Source organism: Phoca vitulina, unplaced genomic scaffold (assembly GCF_004348235.1).
Source record: "Phoca vitulina isolate PV1807 unplaced genomic scaffold, GSC_HSeal_1.0 scaffold92, whole genome shotgun sequence".
Classification (NCBI taxonomy): Eukaryota; Metazoa; Chordata; class Mammalia; order Carnivora; family Phocidae; genus Phoca; species Phoca vitulina.
The window spans coordinates 1,023,488-1,039,569 of NW_022589795.1; the positions used below are offsets into that span (position 1 = coordinate 1,023,488).

At 42.4% G+C, this 16,082-nt stretch overlaps 1 protein-coding gene across 4 annotated transcripts in view; it reads left to right on the plus strand.

The window, feature by feature from the left end:
- The window catches only part of ATP6V0A1 (ATPase H+ transporting V0 subunit a1), a 60,968-nt gene that overhangs the window by 24,987 nt on the left and 19,899 nt on the right, over positions 1 to 16,082 (plus strand). For 2 of the 4 annotated variants that reach the window (XM_032396405.1, XM_032396406.1), the window contains exons 6-15: positions 1,598 to 1,701; positions 2,032 to 2,158; positions 3,985 to 4,067; positions 4,686 to 4,779; positions 8,507 to 8,719; positions 9,954 to 10,104; positions 11,005 to 11,144; positions 11,486 to 11,643; positions 12,271 to 12,361; positions 15,921 to 16,039. In XM_032396405.1, coding sequence (XP_032252296.1) covers positions 1,598 to 1,701; positions 2,032 to 2,158; positions 3,985 to 4,067; positions 4,686 to 4,779; positions 8,507 to 8,719; positions 9,954 to 10,104; positions 11,005 to 11,144; positions 11,486 to 11,643; positions 12,271 to 12,361; positions 15,921 to 16,039 — 1,280 coding nt within the window. The remainder of the gene's footprint in view (positions 1 to 1,597; positions 1,702 to 2,031; positions 2,159 to 3,984; positions 4,068 to 4,685; positions 4,780 to 8,506; positions 8,720 to 9,953; positions 10,105 to 11,004; positions 11,145 to 11,485; positions 11,644 to 12,270; positions 12,362 to 15,920; positions 16,040 to 16,082) is intronic. The other 2 variants (XM_032396407.1, XM_032396408.1) reach the window with 1 other exon arrangement.

Genomic DNA, 16,082 nt, shown 5'->3' on the forward strand with positions numbered 1-16,082 from the left:
TCCTTCCTTCCTCCCTTCCTCCCTTCCTTCCTTCTTCCCTTCCTTCCTTCCTTCCTTCTTCCTTCCTTCCTTCCTTCCTGTCTCTTTTCCTTTCCGTTCTGTTCTGTCCCTCCTTTCATTCAGCCGGGGTAGGGGGTAAAGTTGAAAGTTGATCCTGCATCAACTTTTAGAAGTCACTTCCCCCCAAATTTTTCTTTTTTTTAGGCTTTCAGCCTTATCATTTGGTTTATATCCTCAGGTTTATACTCAATCCTAAAGCCTTCCCCCCGCACCCCTTGACTTTACCTTTATGGTCCTATCACTTATCAAGTGAGGTTCCTTTGTGACATTTTTTGATCGCAGGGTTAACAGGAAGAGAATCAAATTGATGTTTGGAATGAAAATGATAGAGAAAAATTTTCCTGATTTTTTTTGTTTAGTTTTGCTTTTGAAAAGGAAGATTCTTCTGGCTGATTTCTAGTCTTTGGTTAAACAAGCAGTATGTGGATATTAAAGTTGGGGAGATCAGGTGGTAGAGAAGTTGATTGGCCTTTATTTTTTAGAGCAGCTTCTCCTTCCTGGTAAGACTAAAAGGTAGTAGGATGTGTTGGGTAGAGAGAATTTAGGAAGTACAGACCTCCATCTGAGAAGGTCCCTCTCCTCCTTCATTTCATTGTATAAACTGTCATGGTGGAAATAATTTTAAATCTGAACAATTAAACTAGCCTACATGCTCTATATTGGCTTATTATCAGTTACATTATCTTCACTTGATTGAGATTATTGGTTTCCACTTTGTTCTCAGTGACCCTTAAACTATGTAGCCTAACATGAACTTTTTAATATTCCTAGATTCCTGGTCAGAAACTAGGACATTCAGATAGGTTTTCACTTTTTCTTCCTTCTGTTGATGCGGCGGAGGTCCAGGCCTGTCCAGCTGCTGTGCCGCTTCTCCTTTTGGAGAAAGAAATACTCTTTAAATCCCACGGCTTGGGGCATTTTATACGGTGGCCATGCTGAAAGCTCTCATGTTCTGAATTTTGAAGAGCATGGAAACCCAGACACGTGGAAATGCCCCTTCCGCCTTTCTCCTATTCACATTGCTTGGGACGGTGGCTGTGCTTTTCTTCTTCCTTGGAAAGAGAGTCTCCATCTTTCACATTCCCACCCAGGGAAAATTCTAGTCTCTAGCTGCCTGGAAATTTGATGTTGAGAGTATCTTCAGAGCTGCTTTGGTTTTGCTGAAAACGGAGAAACATTTCAGCTTCCATCCGCATGCACAGGTATTTCCTAGTACTTTCGTGGCTCGTTAGGGAAATACAGATAAAATGGTTTCCACCAAATAACAGATTTATACATTGTCACCATTATTTAGTGTTTTTTTCCTTTATTCCTTATTTCAAAAACCATTTCCCCGATGCTTTACTGGGGCAGTTAAGCTTTCTTTTCCTCTTGTTTCTTTCCTTTGTTTTCTTCCCCTATTCTTTTCATGGGTATGTCGTCTCTTTTGGTGGTTTTTTTCTTTTCTATCTTTATTTTCCAAACTTATCTCCTGGTTCCTCGTTCCCTGCATGCCACTAACTATTTTCATTAGATATTAATTGATTTGTGAATTCAGGCTGAATTGCATCATCAGCAGATGGCGGATCCAGACTTGTTGGAAGAGTCCTCGTCCCTCTTGGAGCCAAGTGAGATGGGAAGAGGCACACCTTTAAGACTTGGGTGAGTACTATTTCGACCCTCCATAACTCAGTGGGGTCACATTCATGTTTGCTGTCAAAAGAGTAGTGAGGCTGGGCATTCACTTGTTTCCAGGATGTGTTCTCTTCTGAGCCTCTTGAGAGGTGTTCCTATGTCACTTTGGATTCAGTTCCTGAGCTGTTCTGTCAACCCTTTCCTGGTTCTGGGAAGAAAACTTTGGGAGCCCTTTTGACATAACATTGCATAGCCTTGTGTTTGTCTTGCCCCCTCCCCTCACTTCACTTCTTTGTCTTAAAGCCTTCCATCCCATGGTGTGGAATAGAGTTCCCCATCTGGCTCTTCTTCCCACAGCTTCGTGGCTGGTGTGATTAACCGGGAGCGCATCCCTACTTTTGAGCGCATGCTTTGGCGGGTCTGCCGGGGAAATGTGTTCCTGCGACAGGCTGAAATCGAGAACCCCCTGGAGGATCCTGTGACTGTAAGACAAGGAAATTGCGTCCTGTGGAGTAGGTCTTGTAAAGGGAGCTCAGAGCAGTAACACTGCATGGTACCACCTGAATCTGACCCTCCCGCAGAGGAGCCCTTATGTTTCCCTCTACCCTGATCTGCGAATAGGAAGTACTGCTCTTTTCCTCTTAACTTCCGTCCTCTGTGTACCTATGATGTATACTGACAGATGCATAGACGTTTTCAAGCCCCACCTGTGTCGGTATGATTTGGACTATATGTTTTTTTCCCCTTATTTTAAACTTAAGCTTTATATACTTTCTGTTACTTAGCAGAGGCCAAAAGAAAATTAACTTTCTATGAAAATCAGAGCATGACATCTGGTTCCAGGTTTGGTAATACCAATGTGTAAGAAGAGGAGAGAGTTCCTCCTCAACTATGAGCTTTATAAGGTGATGAAATTTTTAGTTGGTAAGGTTTTTTGTCTATTTGTTTGTTGGGAGATTTAGAAACTTAGTTTAAAAATAATTTATTGTGCAAGGTAGGAGGATCTTCCCTACCCAGTGCTTTGCAAAGTAGGAATGGCTGAACATCTTGGCATTTGACATAATGGGACAGAGTTCTTAACATCAACCTACACTAAGTATGGTGAATCCTGATTTCAAGGATCACAAGCAAGGAAGATGAAATGTTCTGCAAAAATTACTTTACTTTTGTATTGGTAATATTTGGAAGCCTGGGCTTGGATTTTTTGTTGAAAATTATCTTTTGGATGTTCTTAAATTAGTATCCTTTGCTCCACGAAGAGAGATTGGATTGTGAGACTTCTCAGAGTGGGTGGGTCATGCAGCTGAAATGGTCTGAGCACCTGAGGCTTTTATCCTTTTATCCTCCTGAAGAGGAGAGTGGTGACACTTAGGGTTCAGGGAGCCCCCAGAGGAGCAGTTGTGCAGACCCACCGGAGGCTGTCCTCGCGTTGTAGAGACATTGCAGTCTGCAGTGACTCCTAATGTGGAGCTGTTCTCAGGAATATTCAGCCAAGTTTCTGGGCAACAGAAACATTATTTTATCAACAAATTGAGGAAAGGGGTCTGGATAGCTACAGCAGAGAGGCTGCACAAGGAATGTGCTCCAGTTTATTTTCCATTCTGGAGAATTTAGGGATTTAAGGCTCGTTGCCTCATTTTCTTCATTCCTCATCTCCTTTTATCCTTCTAAAGTTTGTTTTTTATTATAAAAATCCTAGGAATATGAGAAAGTACAGGCAACCAGAGGCAGTCTTGGTTAACACCCAGTTAAGCCTATTTTTCTGATCTTTCCCTGCAGTCCTTGTGTCAGACTTTATGTGTGAACTTGGTATTTGGAATAGATTGCCCTCCTCCTCCCTGCCCCTTAGATCAAACTTAGCATGAAGCATGAGATTCCACATCAGCCTTCTTCCCAAACCCTCACTTCCTTATAGTTCCTCAGTCCCCTTTATCTGGGAACTTCTAAGCATAGGACAAACAGGAATGGCTTCCATTCCTCGCCTCCATCCTTACTCAGGCAGTGTAAGGTTTGAAGTTGAATTGGTATAAAGGGCTATATGGTGCTACAAGGAGAATCATCTTAGTGTCTGTGTTAAGCTCATGGTTGAGTTTAAAAACAAATATCTAAGGTTTTTTGTGTGAATGAGAGACTACAGGGCAAATGTTCTTATAGCAGAGCTTAAACGGATGGAGGATAATAATTCAAGTGCAGGGTTGCCATATCCTTCAGTGACTCCCGTTGTTCCTATATCACCAAGACAGTAGGGTATTTAAGAAATTTTCTTCCGGGCCAGAAGTCTGAATGCTCTGTTTTGGGTTTGGGGCCCAGGGTGACTACGTGCACAAGTCCGTATTCATCATTTTCTTCCAAGGCGATCAGCTGAAAAACAGAGTCAAGAAGATCTGCGAAGGGTAAGAGAAGTGTGCCTCCCTGAGGGGTGCAGCCAGGCTGCCTAACTATTAAGCTTAGAATATAGAAGAGTGAAACAATAACCCTTTTAGTCTACTTTGACACAGCGCATATATCTTTTAATAATATTAGGGCTCTTTTAAACAATTAGAAATGACCTAAGTTCATTTTTAGAAGTACTATCAAAACCGCAATTTCCTTTCTTTGGAAAAAAGTAATTAGGACTCATGGTTTATAAATGCTACGTTGTTCTAGGACGATGGGTTTGTGTACCCAGCAGTGTGCCATAGGCACTGTGCCTGCACACTTTTCTGAAATTCTGTCCGGAAGATCTCTTTTCCGTGCCATTTTTCTCAAGTAATTTACAATATGATTTGTATTACTGAGTTTTTAAAATTTTAATCTAAGGGAATTTAGTAGCTGCAGAGAATGTCAAGATAGTTCAAATGTTATTGCTCCATCTATAGGACATTTCATATTTATTAATGATCAGTGCACCAGTCTGAGCTAATCCTTCTAGTTTTGGTCCTTCTAGTACATTAAGATTACTTTCTGAGGTTATTTAAATTGAACAGGTTAAGAAACTTCAGTGTCCATCAGGCTGTGTCTGTATGTTCCAGGTTCCGGGCCTCACTCTATCCCTGTCCTGAGACACCACAGGAGAGGAAGGAAATGGCTTCTGGAGTTAATACCAGGATTGACGATCTCCAAATGGTACCAGAGGGCTGGAGGGAATTTTTTTGTGTGAAGTACTGTAATCGAAGACCGTTCCCCTTCCTTGAAACACTAACAGTTTATTAGGCACCAAGAGCAGCCAGGATGCAAAAAAAGAAGTGTCCATGGGTAACTTGTGCCCTTGGGAGCTGGGGAAAAGTTTCAGGGAATGACTGTTAAAAATAGCATAACAGCGTTAATCATCCTCAAACACGACAGGAATGCTATACATCTGAAGTTGTTGTTGCTTCAAGTATTCAGTTTCCCTCTTCGTGAGTCTGAGGTATTTTTTATGAGTAAAAAAAAGTATACTTAGTTAAGGAAAAAAAATCAAGTAATACAGAAGTACGCGTGAAGTCAGTTCTGCCCTCTCTCACACACTCTCTCCCTCCAGAGGCAGCCACTCTTAACAGCTTGGCATGTAACTTCTGGTCACCTTGGATCTTAACCACACGGTCTAGCCAGAGAGTCCTGTAAGTCTTGTACCCAAGAAGAGACTATTAGATTTTTACCACATCACCAGTGTGGTTAATATGTTCCATGGTTGTCATGAGGTCCTAAGGATGGAGTCATGATTGAGGCGTACTTGGAAGGAAAGTGTGGCCAGTTGGAGCTTTGTTCCCTGTTGAAAGGATGTGATGATTGCCCTCTTGAAACATTAAAACATTCAGTAGTCCCCACCCCCCTTTATCTGTGATTTTGCCTTCTGAGGTTTCAGTCACCCACAGTCAGCTGTGGGTCTTAAACATGATCCCCTGACGATGTCAGAAGGTTATAGTAGCCTAACGCTGCATCACATGCCTACATCATTCACCTCACTTCATCTCACATAGGCATTGTATCCTCTCACATCCTCACAAGAAGGGTGAGTACGGTACAATAAGATATTTAGAGAGAGAGAGACCACATTCACATGACTTTATTATTATACCATATTGTTACAATTATTCTATTCTATTATTAATTGTTAATTTCTTACTGTGCCTAATTTTTAAATTAAACTTCATCATAGGTATGTGTGTATAGAAAAAAACGTATTATATATAGTTAGGTACTATTCACGGTTTTAGGCACCCACTGGGGGTCTTGGGTGGTGTCCCCTACAGATAAGGCAGCCCACTACTTAATCTCAAAGACAGTTCTTTCCAGCAGGGGCAAAATTGTCAGAGATATGTTGTAACTCCCATTTCAACTCCCTTTGTCATCTTTCCCTCCAACTCCCATTGTCTATGACCCACCAACTTGACCTATTTCCAGCTCCTCAGAGATACACTTACCTGTTTAACCACGGGAAGAGAGTTTTTTAGAACTGCTGATGGGTGATAGGCCAATTAGTGTGTTCTGGGTTCTAGGGCTATCTTATCCCCTCCTAGACTTACACGTAGATTTTTTAAAGGCACAGGCAATATGGTCAGAATTTGATCTTTGAAATATCCAGCTGTATGAACTGAAACTTTATTTTTTATTTATTTATTTATTACGATTTTATTTATTTATTTGACAGAGAGGCACAGCCAGAGAGGGAACACAAGCAGGGGGAGTGGGAGAAGAAGAAGCAGGCTTCCCGCTGAGCAGGGAGCCCGATGCAGGGCTCAATCCCAGGACCCTGGGATCATGACCTGCGCCGAAGGCAGACACTTAACAACTGAGCCACCCAGGCGCCCCTGAACTGAAACTTTAAAAAGGGATTGAGGGGTGCCTGGCTGGCTCAGTCGGTAGAGCATGCAACTCTTTTTTTTTTTTTTTTTTTTTAAGATTTTATTTATTTATTTGACAGAGAGAGAGAGACATCGAGAGAGGGAACACAAACGGGGAGTGGGAGAGGAAGAAGCAGGCTTCTCGCTGAGCAGGAAGCCCGATGCGGGGCTCGATCCCAGGACCCTGGGATCATGACCTGAGCTGAAGGCAGACACTTAACCAACTGAGCCACCCAGGTGCCCCAAGCATGCAAATCTTGATCTCGGGGCTGTGAGTTCGAGCCCCATGTTGGGTGTGGTGATTACTTAAAAATAAAATCTTTTAAAAAAATAATAAAAGGGATGCCTGGGTGGCTCAGTTGGTTGAGCATCTGCCTTTGGCTCAGGTCATGATCCCAGGATCCTGGGATCAAGTCCCGCATCGGGCTCTTTGCTCAGTGGGGAGCCTGCTTCTCCCTCTGCTACTCCTCCTGCTTGTGCTCTCTCTCGCTATGTCAAATAAATAAATAAAATCTTTTTAAAAAAATTAAAAGGGATTGAATATCAAGGAGTGAGATGTGGGGGTGGGGGATGGGGAAAGAGAAAAGCAGATAGGGCATTGCTTACAAGTTTATCCCCATCCTTCCAGAAGTTTGAATAGTAGTTGTAAAATTGTCAACAGCCAGAAGGAGAGAAAATAACTTTGTTCCTTCTCAGGTGATACAAGAGTTTCTCTAGCATGCGTTTTTTTAATCTAATTTAATTAATTAATTAATTAAATTTTTTTAGATTTTATTTATTTATTTGAGAGAGAGAGACGGATAGTGAGAGAGAGCACAAGTTTCTCTAGCATGCGTTTTTAAAATTTAATTTATTTATTTTAGATTTTATTTATTTATTTGAGAGAGAGACAGAGATAGTGAGAGAGAGCACAAGTGGGGAGGAGAGGGAGAAGCAGTCTTCCCGCAGAGCAGGGAGCCTAATGCGGGGCTTGATCCCAGGACACCGGGATCATGACCTGAGCCGAAGGCAGACGCTTAACTGACTGAGCCACCCAGGCACCCCGCATGCGTTTTTTTTTTAAAAACCTCTATGGAGGTCACCACCTACTGCCCTTCAGAAAGTAGTTACTACTTTTTTCTGAATTGACTTGATGAGTCAGGTATGATGGAGCCTTGTGCTAAAATGGTTAGTGCATAGCTTTTCTTCTTTAAAGAAACATGGAGATTTAAGGTCAGTTTTCATGCAGAAGTGTGAGTGGTGGGTTGCTCGCCCTTTGGCTTAGCCCCTCTCCTGCTATTGAAATCTTAAATGGTGATAAACAAGGCAGTAGAATGTTAAGTGTCCCTGCCCCTTCCTTTCACTCTAGTCTTGGCAGTGTGATTACTGTGAGGGCAATGTGTACTGGTTTCCAAAGGATCAGCACTGAAACGTTTTTTTTCCCCCAAGAAGCCTGACAGAAAGATAAAGCCTTATCTGCCCCACGATAACAGTGGTATGTGGCAGTCTAATCTCCTCTAAGGCCTTGAGTCCTTCTGACCCCATAGTGTCTTCTGTCCCTTGTTCCCTGGCATGGAGTCTCTCTTGGCATAGGCGGGTGATGGTGTTCAGCACTGCCTCTTTCCCATCATTCCCTGATGCTGGCTTATATTCAGGGCATTCTGCAGCTAACTGTTTTTAAGTGTGGATTTTGTCAACTCCCAGCCCTATAATGCTGACTTAACTTTGAGTCTGAGTTACAGACTCTACATGGAAAGCCATTGCTCTTTAATGATCCAGGTAAGTAAGCTGTGGATTTGTGGGAAGATAAATATAGAGGAACTAAAAACTATTTCCTCAGGTTTCTCTTCAGCTTGAAGCCAAAAGAAAAATGAATGTTAGTAACTAAAGCTCTAATTTCTTGTAATTTGCCCCCCGCAAAAGCCATTCTAGTCAGAAGAAGAATAAATCCCTAGCAACCCTTCTCAGAAAGCTGTGCCTCTTTGTCATTCATATCCTGGACCCAAGCCTGGTGTAGAAGGATCTCTCCTAGTTCCTTTCTCTCCCAAAAGGTTCTCAATCAAACAGAGGATCACCGCCAGAGGGTCCTGCAGGCAGCTGCTAAGAACATCCGTGTCTGGTTCATCAAGGTGAGGAAGATGAAGGCCATCTACCACACCCTGAACCTGTGCAACATCGACGTGACCCAGAAGTGCCTGATTGCAGAGGTCTGGTGCCCCGTCACCGACCTTGACTCCATCCAGTTTGCGCTCAGGAGGGGCACGGTGAGTCCCCTGTAGCTGGCAGTGCAGTGGGAAAGAGCACTTCCCACCCACTGTAACATTAATTGATCACATTTTTATGGCATTTTTACTTTCAGAGTTCTTGGATATACTCATCTTGTACTCCTCTTGTTTCCTAACAATACATTTTGTGTATCCTTGTTTTCCAAATGTGGAAACTGCAGTTCAAAAAAGATGAAATGACTGGGTGCCTGTGTGGCTCAGTCCTCAGTCGGTTGAGTGTCTGACTCTTAATTTTGGCTCAAGTCATGATCTCAGGGTTGTGAGACCCAGCCCCACATCGGGCTCCACGCTCAGCGTGGAGTCTGCTTGAGATTCTCTCTCTCCCTCTCCCTCTGCCTCTGCCCCTCCCCCCACTTATGTGTGCACGCTTGCGCGCGCTCTCTCTCTCTCTCTCTCTCTCTCGCTCTCAAAATAAATAAATAAATCTTTAAAAAAAAAAAAAAGACGAAATGACTTGGTCATATACCCATGATTCTTCAGAATAGCTCCTGACCAGAACGTCAGTTTCCTTATCCATTCTCTCTGCCCCTCAGATAGGTTCTTTTTTTTTTTTTTTTAAGATTTTATTTATTTATTTGAGAGAGAGGGTGGGAGGGAGAGCACAAGCAGGCGGTGGGGAGGGGCAGAGGGAGAGGGAGAAGCAGACCCCTCTTAGTAACTAAAGCTTAGTTAGTTACTATTTGGTAGGGAGTAGGGAGCTGAGCCTGAGCAGGGACCCTGACGCAGGGCTCAATCCCAGGACCCGGAGATCATGACCCGAGCCAAAGACAGATGCTTAACCAACTGAGCCACCCAGGCTCCCCCATCAGACTGCTTCTGAGGGATAACCCTAGCAGTCCTGTCTAGCAGTTAGAGTTTGAGAAGATAACACTGCTTTCTCCATAAAAGGAAAGAACAACAATACTCTTAGTAGAAAGGCAGATGAGGATGTCTCCAGATGAGGAAGTTCCATGTTTTCTTTGGTTGCACATTTTAGAATTGAATTTTCTCACATAAGGATATTCTTTCACACTTAATTTAAATCTTTCATTGTAGATTTTATACCTAGCTCCAGTTTCTCCAAAGACTGGGCAAGATTGAGATACAATTCACATAATATAAAATGCTCCTATTTTATATGTATAGTTTGATGAATTTTGATAAATATATACATCTATGTAACCACCACAATTAGGATGATCTAATTTTGATATATGTGTTTAATGTTTCCCAGGAACACAGTGGTTCCACTGTGCCCTCTATTCTGAACAGGATGCAAACAAATCAGACGCCCCCAACCTATAACAAAACGAACAAGTTCACATATGGCTTTCAGAACATAGTAGATGCTTACGGAATTGGAACTTACCGAGAGATAAATCCAGGTAAAAAAACTTGAATCTTCTCCCTCTAGAAGTTTTATATTTTGTTTATTTGTCTCTTCTAATGCCTCCCTTCAGATGTTCTTGAGTAGCTGGCATAAAATTAACTATGTTGTCAAGACCTCAGCTCTAGTGTAATTCCTATAAGGAGGTGCCCATTTTGACACAGGGAGGGAGGTTTATTGCTGGGTGGCACTCCTTTGAGAGGTGGTTTTATAGGAGTGAGCTCAGTGGATTGGATTCTTTTGTGTATCTTCACAACTATGAAACACCTGGCTTTCTCTAGCACATTTGCAGGAAGTACTCTAAGCAAAAAGTTTTTTTCCAAGATTGCTGATATTTTTAAATGGCTTCCCTATTCCAGGTTAGACAGAGAAAATATAGCAATTATTGACCATTTTAGACACAAAGCAGGTTTCACAAAGGAAAAACAGGAGAGTTAATTATTAAATCAAGAGTCTGAGAATTTGTTTTTAGCTAGAGTCTTCTGCAGGACTGGCTTTGCTCTGAGTTCTGGGCTTTCTCCCACTTACCTGGGAGCTTTTTTCAGCTGAGAAATGGTTGCTGCACAAGAGAAGAAAGCTAGCCTGTCAAAGGAGCAGTGTTCCAGGGCTTAGAGAAAAAGAATCAAAGAACAAAGGAAGTGCCCAGCCAGGGCTAGGGACAAAACTTTCACTCTCTGTGTTCTTTGTTTAAAATGCTAGCAGTAGCCCAGATCCCATCAGAGCTGCTTTGTGAGGACGTGCAGATCCTGCCATGGAAGGTTTTCTCTGGGAGTCCATCTGACCAACAGCTAGGGAATAAGTCCCCTCATACTGATCTTAGAGTATGAGGAGGAATGTGATCTGCTGCTGGTGGTTGCGGTTTTCTGTACTTTGTTTTCTTTCTCTGGTTTCTTTATAGCTCCCTATACCATCATCACTTTCCCTTTCCTGTTTGCTGTGATGTTTGGGGACTTTGGCCATGGTATTTTGATGACCCTATTTGCTGTATGGATGGTATTGAGGGAGAGCCGGATCCTCTCTCAGAAGAATGAGAATGAGGTAATGTTTGCTCCATGTGTGTTGGACTGAAACTTTGTAATTTCTCAAGCATTCATTATAAAATTAGGATCTGGAAGTCTTCTATCCATGAATTTATATAGAAGTTACAGAGGCTGTTTCAAGAGTAGAGACGTTACATTCATTTTAACTCTAAAGCGGTCATGTGCTGTGAAAGTCATTTCTTGTTAGCATTGTATTTTGGCCTTTAGGTTCTCTGACCTGGGGTGGGTGGGGTAAATTAGTGTGAGAAGAATGGTCATATATTCTCAATAATGTTGTCACAACAATAATGTTGAGCCACAGGGAGTACGTTTCATTGACTTCTTTCTTCTGGTTCCCAGATGTTTAGCACGGTGTTCAGCGGCCGGTACATTATTCTGTTGATGGGTGTGTTTTCCATCTACACTGGCCTCATCTACAATGATTGCTTTTCCAAGTCTCTTAATATCTTCGGGTCATCCTGGAGTGTACGGCCGATGTTCACTTTATATAATTGGACGTAAGTTGCAAAGAAGCTAAAAGTCAGGTTATTCCTTTTCTGTTCAGCTCTGATTTTCCAGACAAGAGATAAACTTATACTTCTTTAGGAAGTGGCTGACAGCGTCTCTGTTTCAGAAGAATGCAGTGTCCCCTCTTATTTATGCCCCAGCCTGGCAAGTGTTTGTGATTCCTTCAGCACTATGAAGAAACTGAGTGCCTGGGGCGCCTGGGTGGCCAGTCAGTTAAGCATTTGACTGTTGATCTCAGCTCAGGTCTTGATCTTGGGGTCGTGAGTTCAAGCCCTATATTGGGCTCCACGCTGGGCGTGGAGCCTACTTAAGAGAAAAAAGAAAGAGAGAAAGGAAGGAAGGAAGGAAGGAAGGAAACTGAGACTGTAAATTTAGGCACATTGTTTCTTTTTGTAAATTAAAAGCAGATTCCCCAAATTCCCTACTTAGTTGTGTAGGTGTGTTTGTTTGTTTTGGTCTTTTGTTATTTCTGATCCCTTCTCATTCTCAGATGCTAGTCTTTCCTCTTTTATTGAAGAGACAAGACAGCTGTAGTAGTTTCTTTTAGGATCAGTTTTGGACCCCAGCAGTTTCCTCTTTTGATAAAAACAAATGGAACTTTTCTTCTAACATGGTAGGGAGGAGACGCTTCGGGGGAACCCTGTTCTGCAGTTGAACCCGTCTGTCCCTGGAGTTTTTGGTGGACCATACCCTTTTGGCATCGATCCAGTAAGAGCATTTCTTTCCTATTATGTCTAACACCAGATTTTTTTTTTTTTTTAAGATTTTATTTACTTATTTATTTGAGAGAGTGAGCGAGCGAGCGCATGCACACATGCGTGTAGGGGGAAGGGCAGAGGGGCAGGGAGAGGAAGAGGGAAAGAATCCCAAGCGGACTCTGCACTGAGCACGGAGCCCATTGTAGGGCTTGATCCCAGGACCCCGAGATCATGACCTGAGCCAAAACCAAGAGTCGGATGCCCAACCAGCTGAGCCACCCAGGTGCCCCTAACACCAGATTTTTAAAATGCAACCCTGAAGTGAGAGAATTAAATTAAAGATAGTTATTTGGTTTTCTTGCAGTATTTTTGGAAAGCCCTTGTGTGTCTGTCTAGAGTACTTCCAAAGCATTAGAAACCCAAGTGCCTTAGGTAGCCGAATAATTTCTCCCGCACTGTTTATTTCAGAGGTGCCTAATAAGTTTGACCCTGGGAAGATTGACTTTTAAGACTCCTTCCCAGTTTATTTCTGTTTAACTTAGTTTGGGTTTTATTTTTAGCAGATATTTTAACAAAGCAGAAGCAGTTCTTTCCTATGGATTTTTAGATTTCCATTTTAATCTTTACATACTTACAGAAACTTTTCCCAGAATTAAAAAAAAAGAAAGTAGGCAAAGTGTGATCAGATCTTTTGTATTGTGTGCTTAAAGGGGGATAGAGGGAGGAATTTAAGAATGAGCATTCGACAGGAAGGAATACAGAATTCCAGAGGAAAAACAGATCATTGTGGGCCAGAAAGATCAAGGTTTCTTTAAAAAATGGGCATTAATTTGGCCTTTAAAAAATATTTCAGATTGTTACAGGTGAGAAGTGTGTACAAAAGCATAGAGGTAGGGAGATGCAAAGTTACTCATTTTGATTATTATAAAAGTAAATGTTAGTAAAATGGTCACTGTGGGCCAAGCACTGTACTCTGTACTCTGCCCTCAGCACATCTGATTTGCCCTGAAACAGTTTTGATTTCCCCTGAAACTGCTATCCCTGTCATACAGATAAGGAGACCAAGGCTTGGAGAGGTTGAATAACATTTCACATAAGCATTTAACAAATGTTTACTGGATCTCTGTTGTGTGCAGGCATAGTGCTTGCTGGGGGGAACACGTAATTTAAGTTGTAGCTCCTGCCCTCAAGTAGCTTAGAGTCTAATAATATTAGGTAACTTTATATAGTGTTCTGTAGTTCACAGAAAGTTTTCTGGTTTTGTTGTTGTCTTATGTACATCTCATTTGATGCTTAAGGGTAAGTGTTGAGTTTGAAGTGCCTGTTGGAGGCACAGGTATAAATGTCCGTCAGGCAGTTGGACCTGTAGAACTGAATATCAGGGGAGACGGGGGCTGAGAGAGAACCAGCCACAAGTTGTCAGGTTAGAAGTCACCAAGGATGAGCTCCTCACAAGGGTGTCGGTTCAGAAAAAATGATGCCAGGCCAGCTGGTGGAAGACCTGGCTTATCACGCTCCTGAATTTGCACTTTATCCTAAAGAAGACAGTGGGGGTGCAGGGTAGGTTTGGGCACAGAGAAGTGACCACATCAGAGGCATTGATTTAGGAAATGTAATCTGATGGTCACGTAGAGGCAGAAGAACTGTGGAAAATATTACAGATGTCCAGGCCCAGGTGACAAAGCTTAAGGCAACTAATATTTAAAAATAGATGGAACTCGCCCAGAAGACAGACTGGAGGAACAGGTGGATGACAAGCTTACGGATCCCACAGGACTGTAAAACTCCAGCACCAGGGGAAAATAATATATTGAGCTCCAGGTGTTTCCTCACAACTCGTTTATCCTTCAGGCTAAAATTTTACATTTCTTTTTTTTCTTACCTTTTTCCTGTTTCAAATAGATTATTATTTTCCAAATAAATAAGTAAAATTAAAAAAAATAAAAATAGGTGGAACGACAGCACCATGGGGATATGATCAGCAAAACAATGACTGTGGGAACATCTACAAAATAATGTCCCAGCTTCTTCATATATTTTGTAAAGAATAAAAAAGGAGAGTAGGGGGAGAATTTATAGATTAGATATTTAAGAGCTGTGTCAACGTAGAGACCTGATCTGGACTCTACTTGTAATAAACGAATTATGTTTTTATTTTTTATTTTTTTATTTTTTTAAGATTTTATTTGACAGAGAGAGAGACAGCGAGAGAGGGAACACAAGCAGGGGGAGTGGGAGAAGGAGAAGTAGGCTTCCTGCAGAGTAGGGAGCCCGATGCGGGGCTCGATCCCAGGACCCTGGGATCATGACCTGAGCCGAAGGCAGACGCTTAACGACTGAGCCACCCAGGCGCCCCATGAATTATGTTTTTTAAAAATTGGGGCACAGGGTACCTGGGTGGCTCAGTCGGTTAAGCATCTGCCTTCAGCTCAGGTCATGATCCCAGGGTCCTGGGATCGAGCCCCGCATCGGGCTTCCTGATCAGCGGGGAGTCTGCTTCTCCCTCTCCCTCTGCCTCTCTCCCTGGCTTGTGCTCTCTCTCTCTCTCACTCTCTCTCAAATAAATAAATAAAATCTTTAAAAATAAATAAATAATAAAAAATTGGGGCACAACCAGGGAAGTTTAAATACTGACTATATGTTTCATGATATTGAAGAATCGTTGTTAATGCTTTTGGGAGTGATAACAGTATTGTAGTCATGTTTTAAAAAAAATTAGTCCTTACCCAAAAGTGGGGCGGGGGGGCAGGCTGTGGCGCCTGGGTGGCTCAGGCAGTTAAGCGTCCTGCTCTTGATTTCAGCTTAGGTCATGACCTCAGGGTCATGAGATTGAGCCCCATGTCCATGCTGGGCATGGAGCCTGCTTAAGATTCTCTCTCGGGCGCCTGGGTGGCTCAGTTGGTTAAGCATCTGCCTTCAGCTCAGGTCGTGATCCCTGGATCCTGGAATCAAGTCCTGCATCGGGCTCCCTGCTCAGCGGAGAGTCTGCTTCTCCCTCTGCCTCTGCCCTCCCCCCTGCTCGTGCTCTCTCTCACGCTGTCTCTCTCAAATAAATAAATAAAATCTTAAAAAAAAAAAAAGATTCTGTCTCTCCCCCTGCCCTTCTCCCCACCCTCTCCTCCTCCTCCCCAGCGTGCAGGCTCACTCTCTCTCTCAAAAAAAAAAAAAAAAGTCTGAAATATTTACAGCTAAAATGATATGGTATCTGGACTTTGCTTCCAAATACTACGGAGGTGGGGAGTAGGTTGTCTGTATGATAAAATAAGATTGACCTTGAGTCAATAGGTAATTCTTCACCTGGGTCATAGGTAAATGTGAGTTTGTTATACTGTCCTCTCTACTTAAGTCTGTGTTTAGAACTTTCCATAATTAAAAAAAAAGCTTTAAAAAATAGGTGAATAGGAGAGCCTGGCTCGCTCAGCTGGTGGAGCATGCAACTCTTGATTTCAGGGTCGTGATTTTAGCCCCATGTTGGACATAGAGCTTACTTTAAAAAAAAAAAATAGGTGAATAATAATATCCTATTCACGAACTCTGTAATGCCTTTTTGTTTCCTTGGGTTGTGACAGATCTGGAACATTGCTACCAATAAACTGACCTTTCTCAACTCCTTTAAAATGAAGACATCTGTTATCCTAGGCATCATCCACATGATGTTTGGAGTCACTTTGAGCCTCTTCAACCATACGTGAGTTGCTCTGTTTATGTCACAAGAACATGCATAGCTTAGG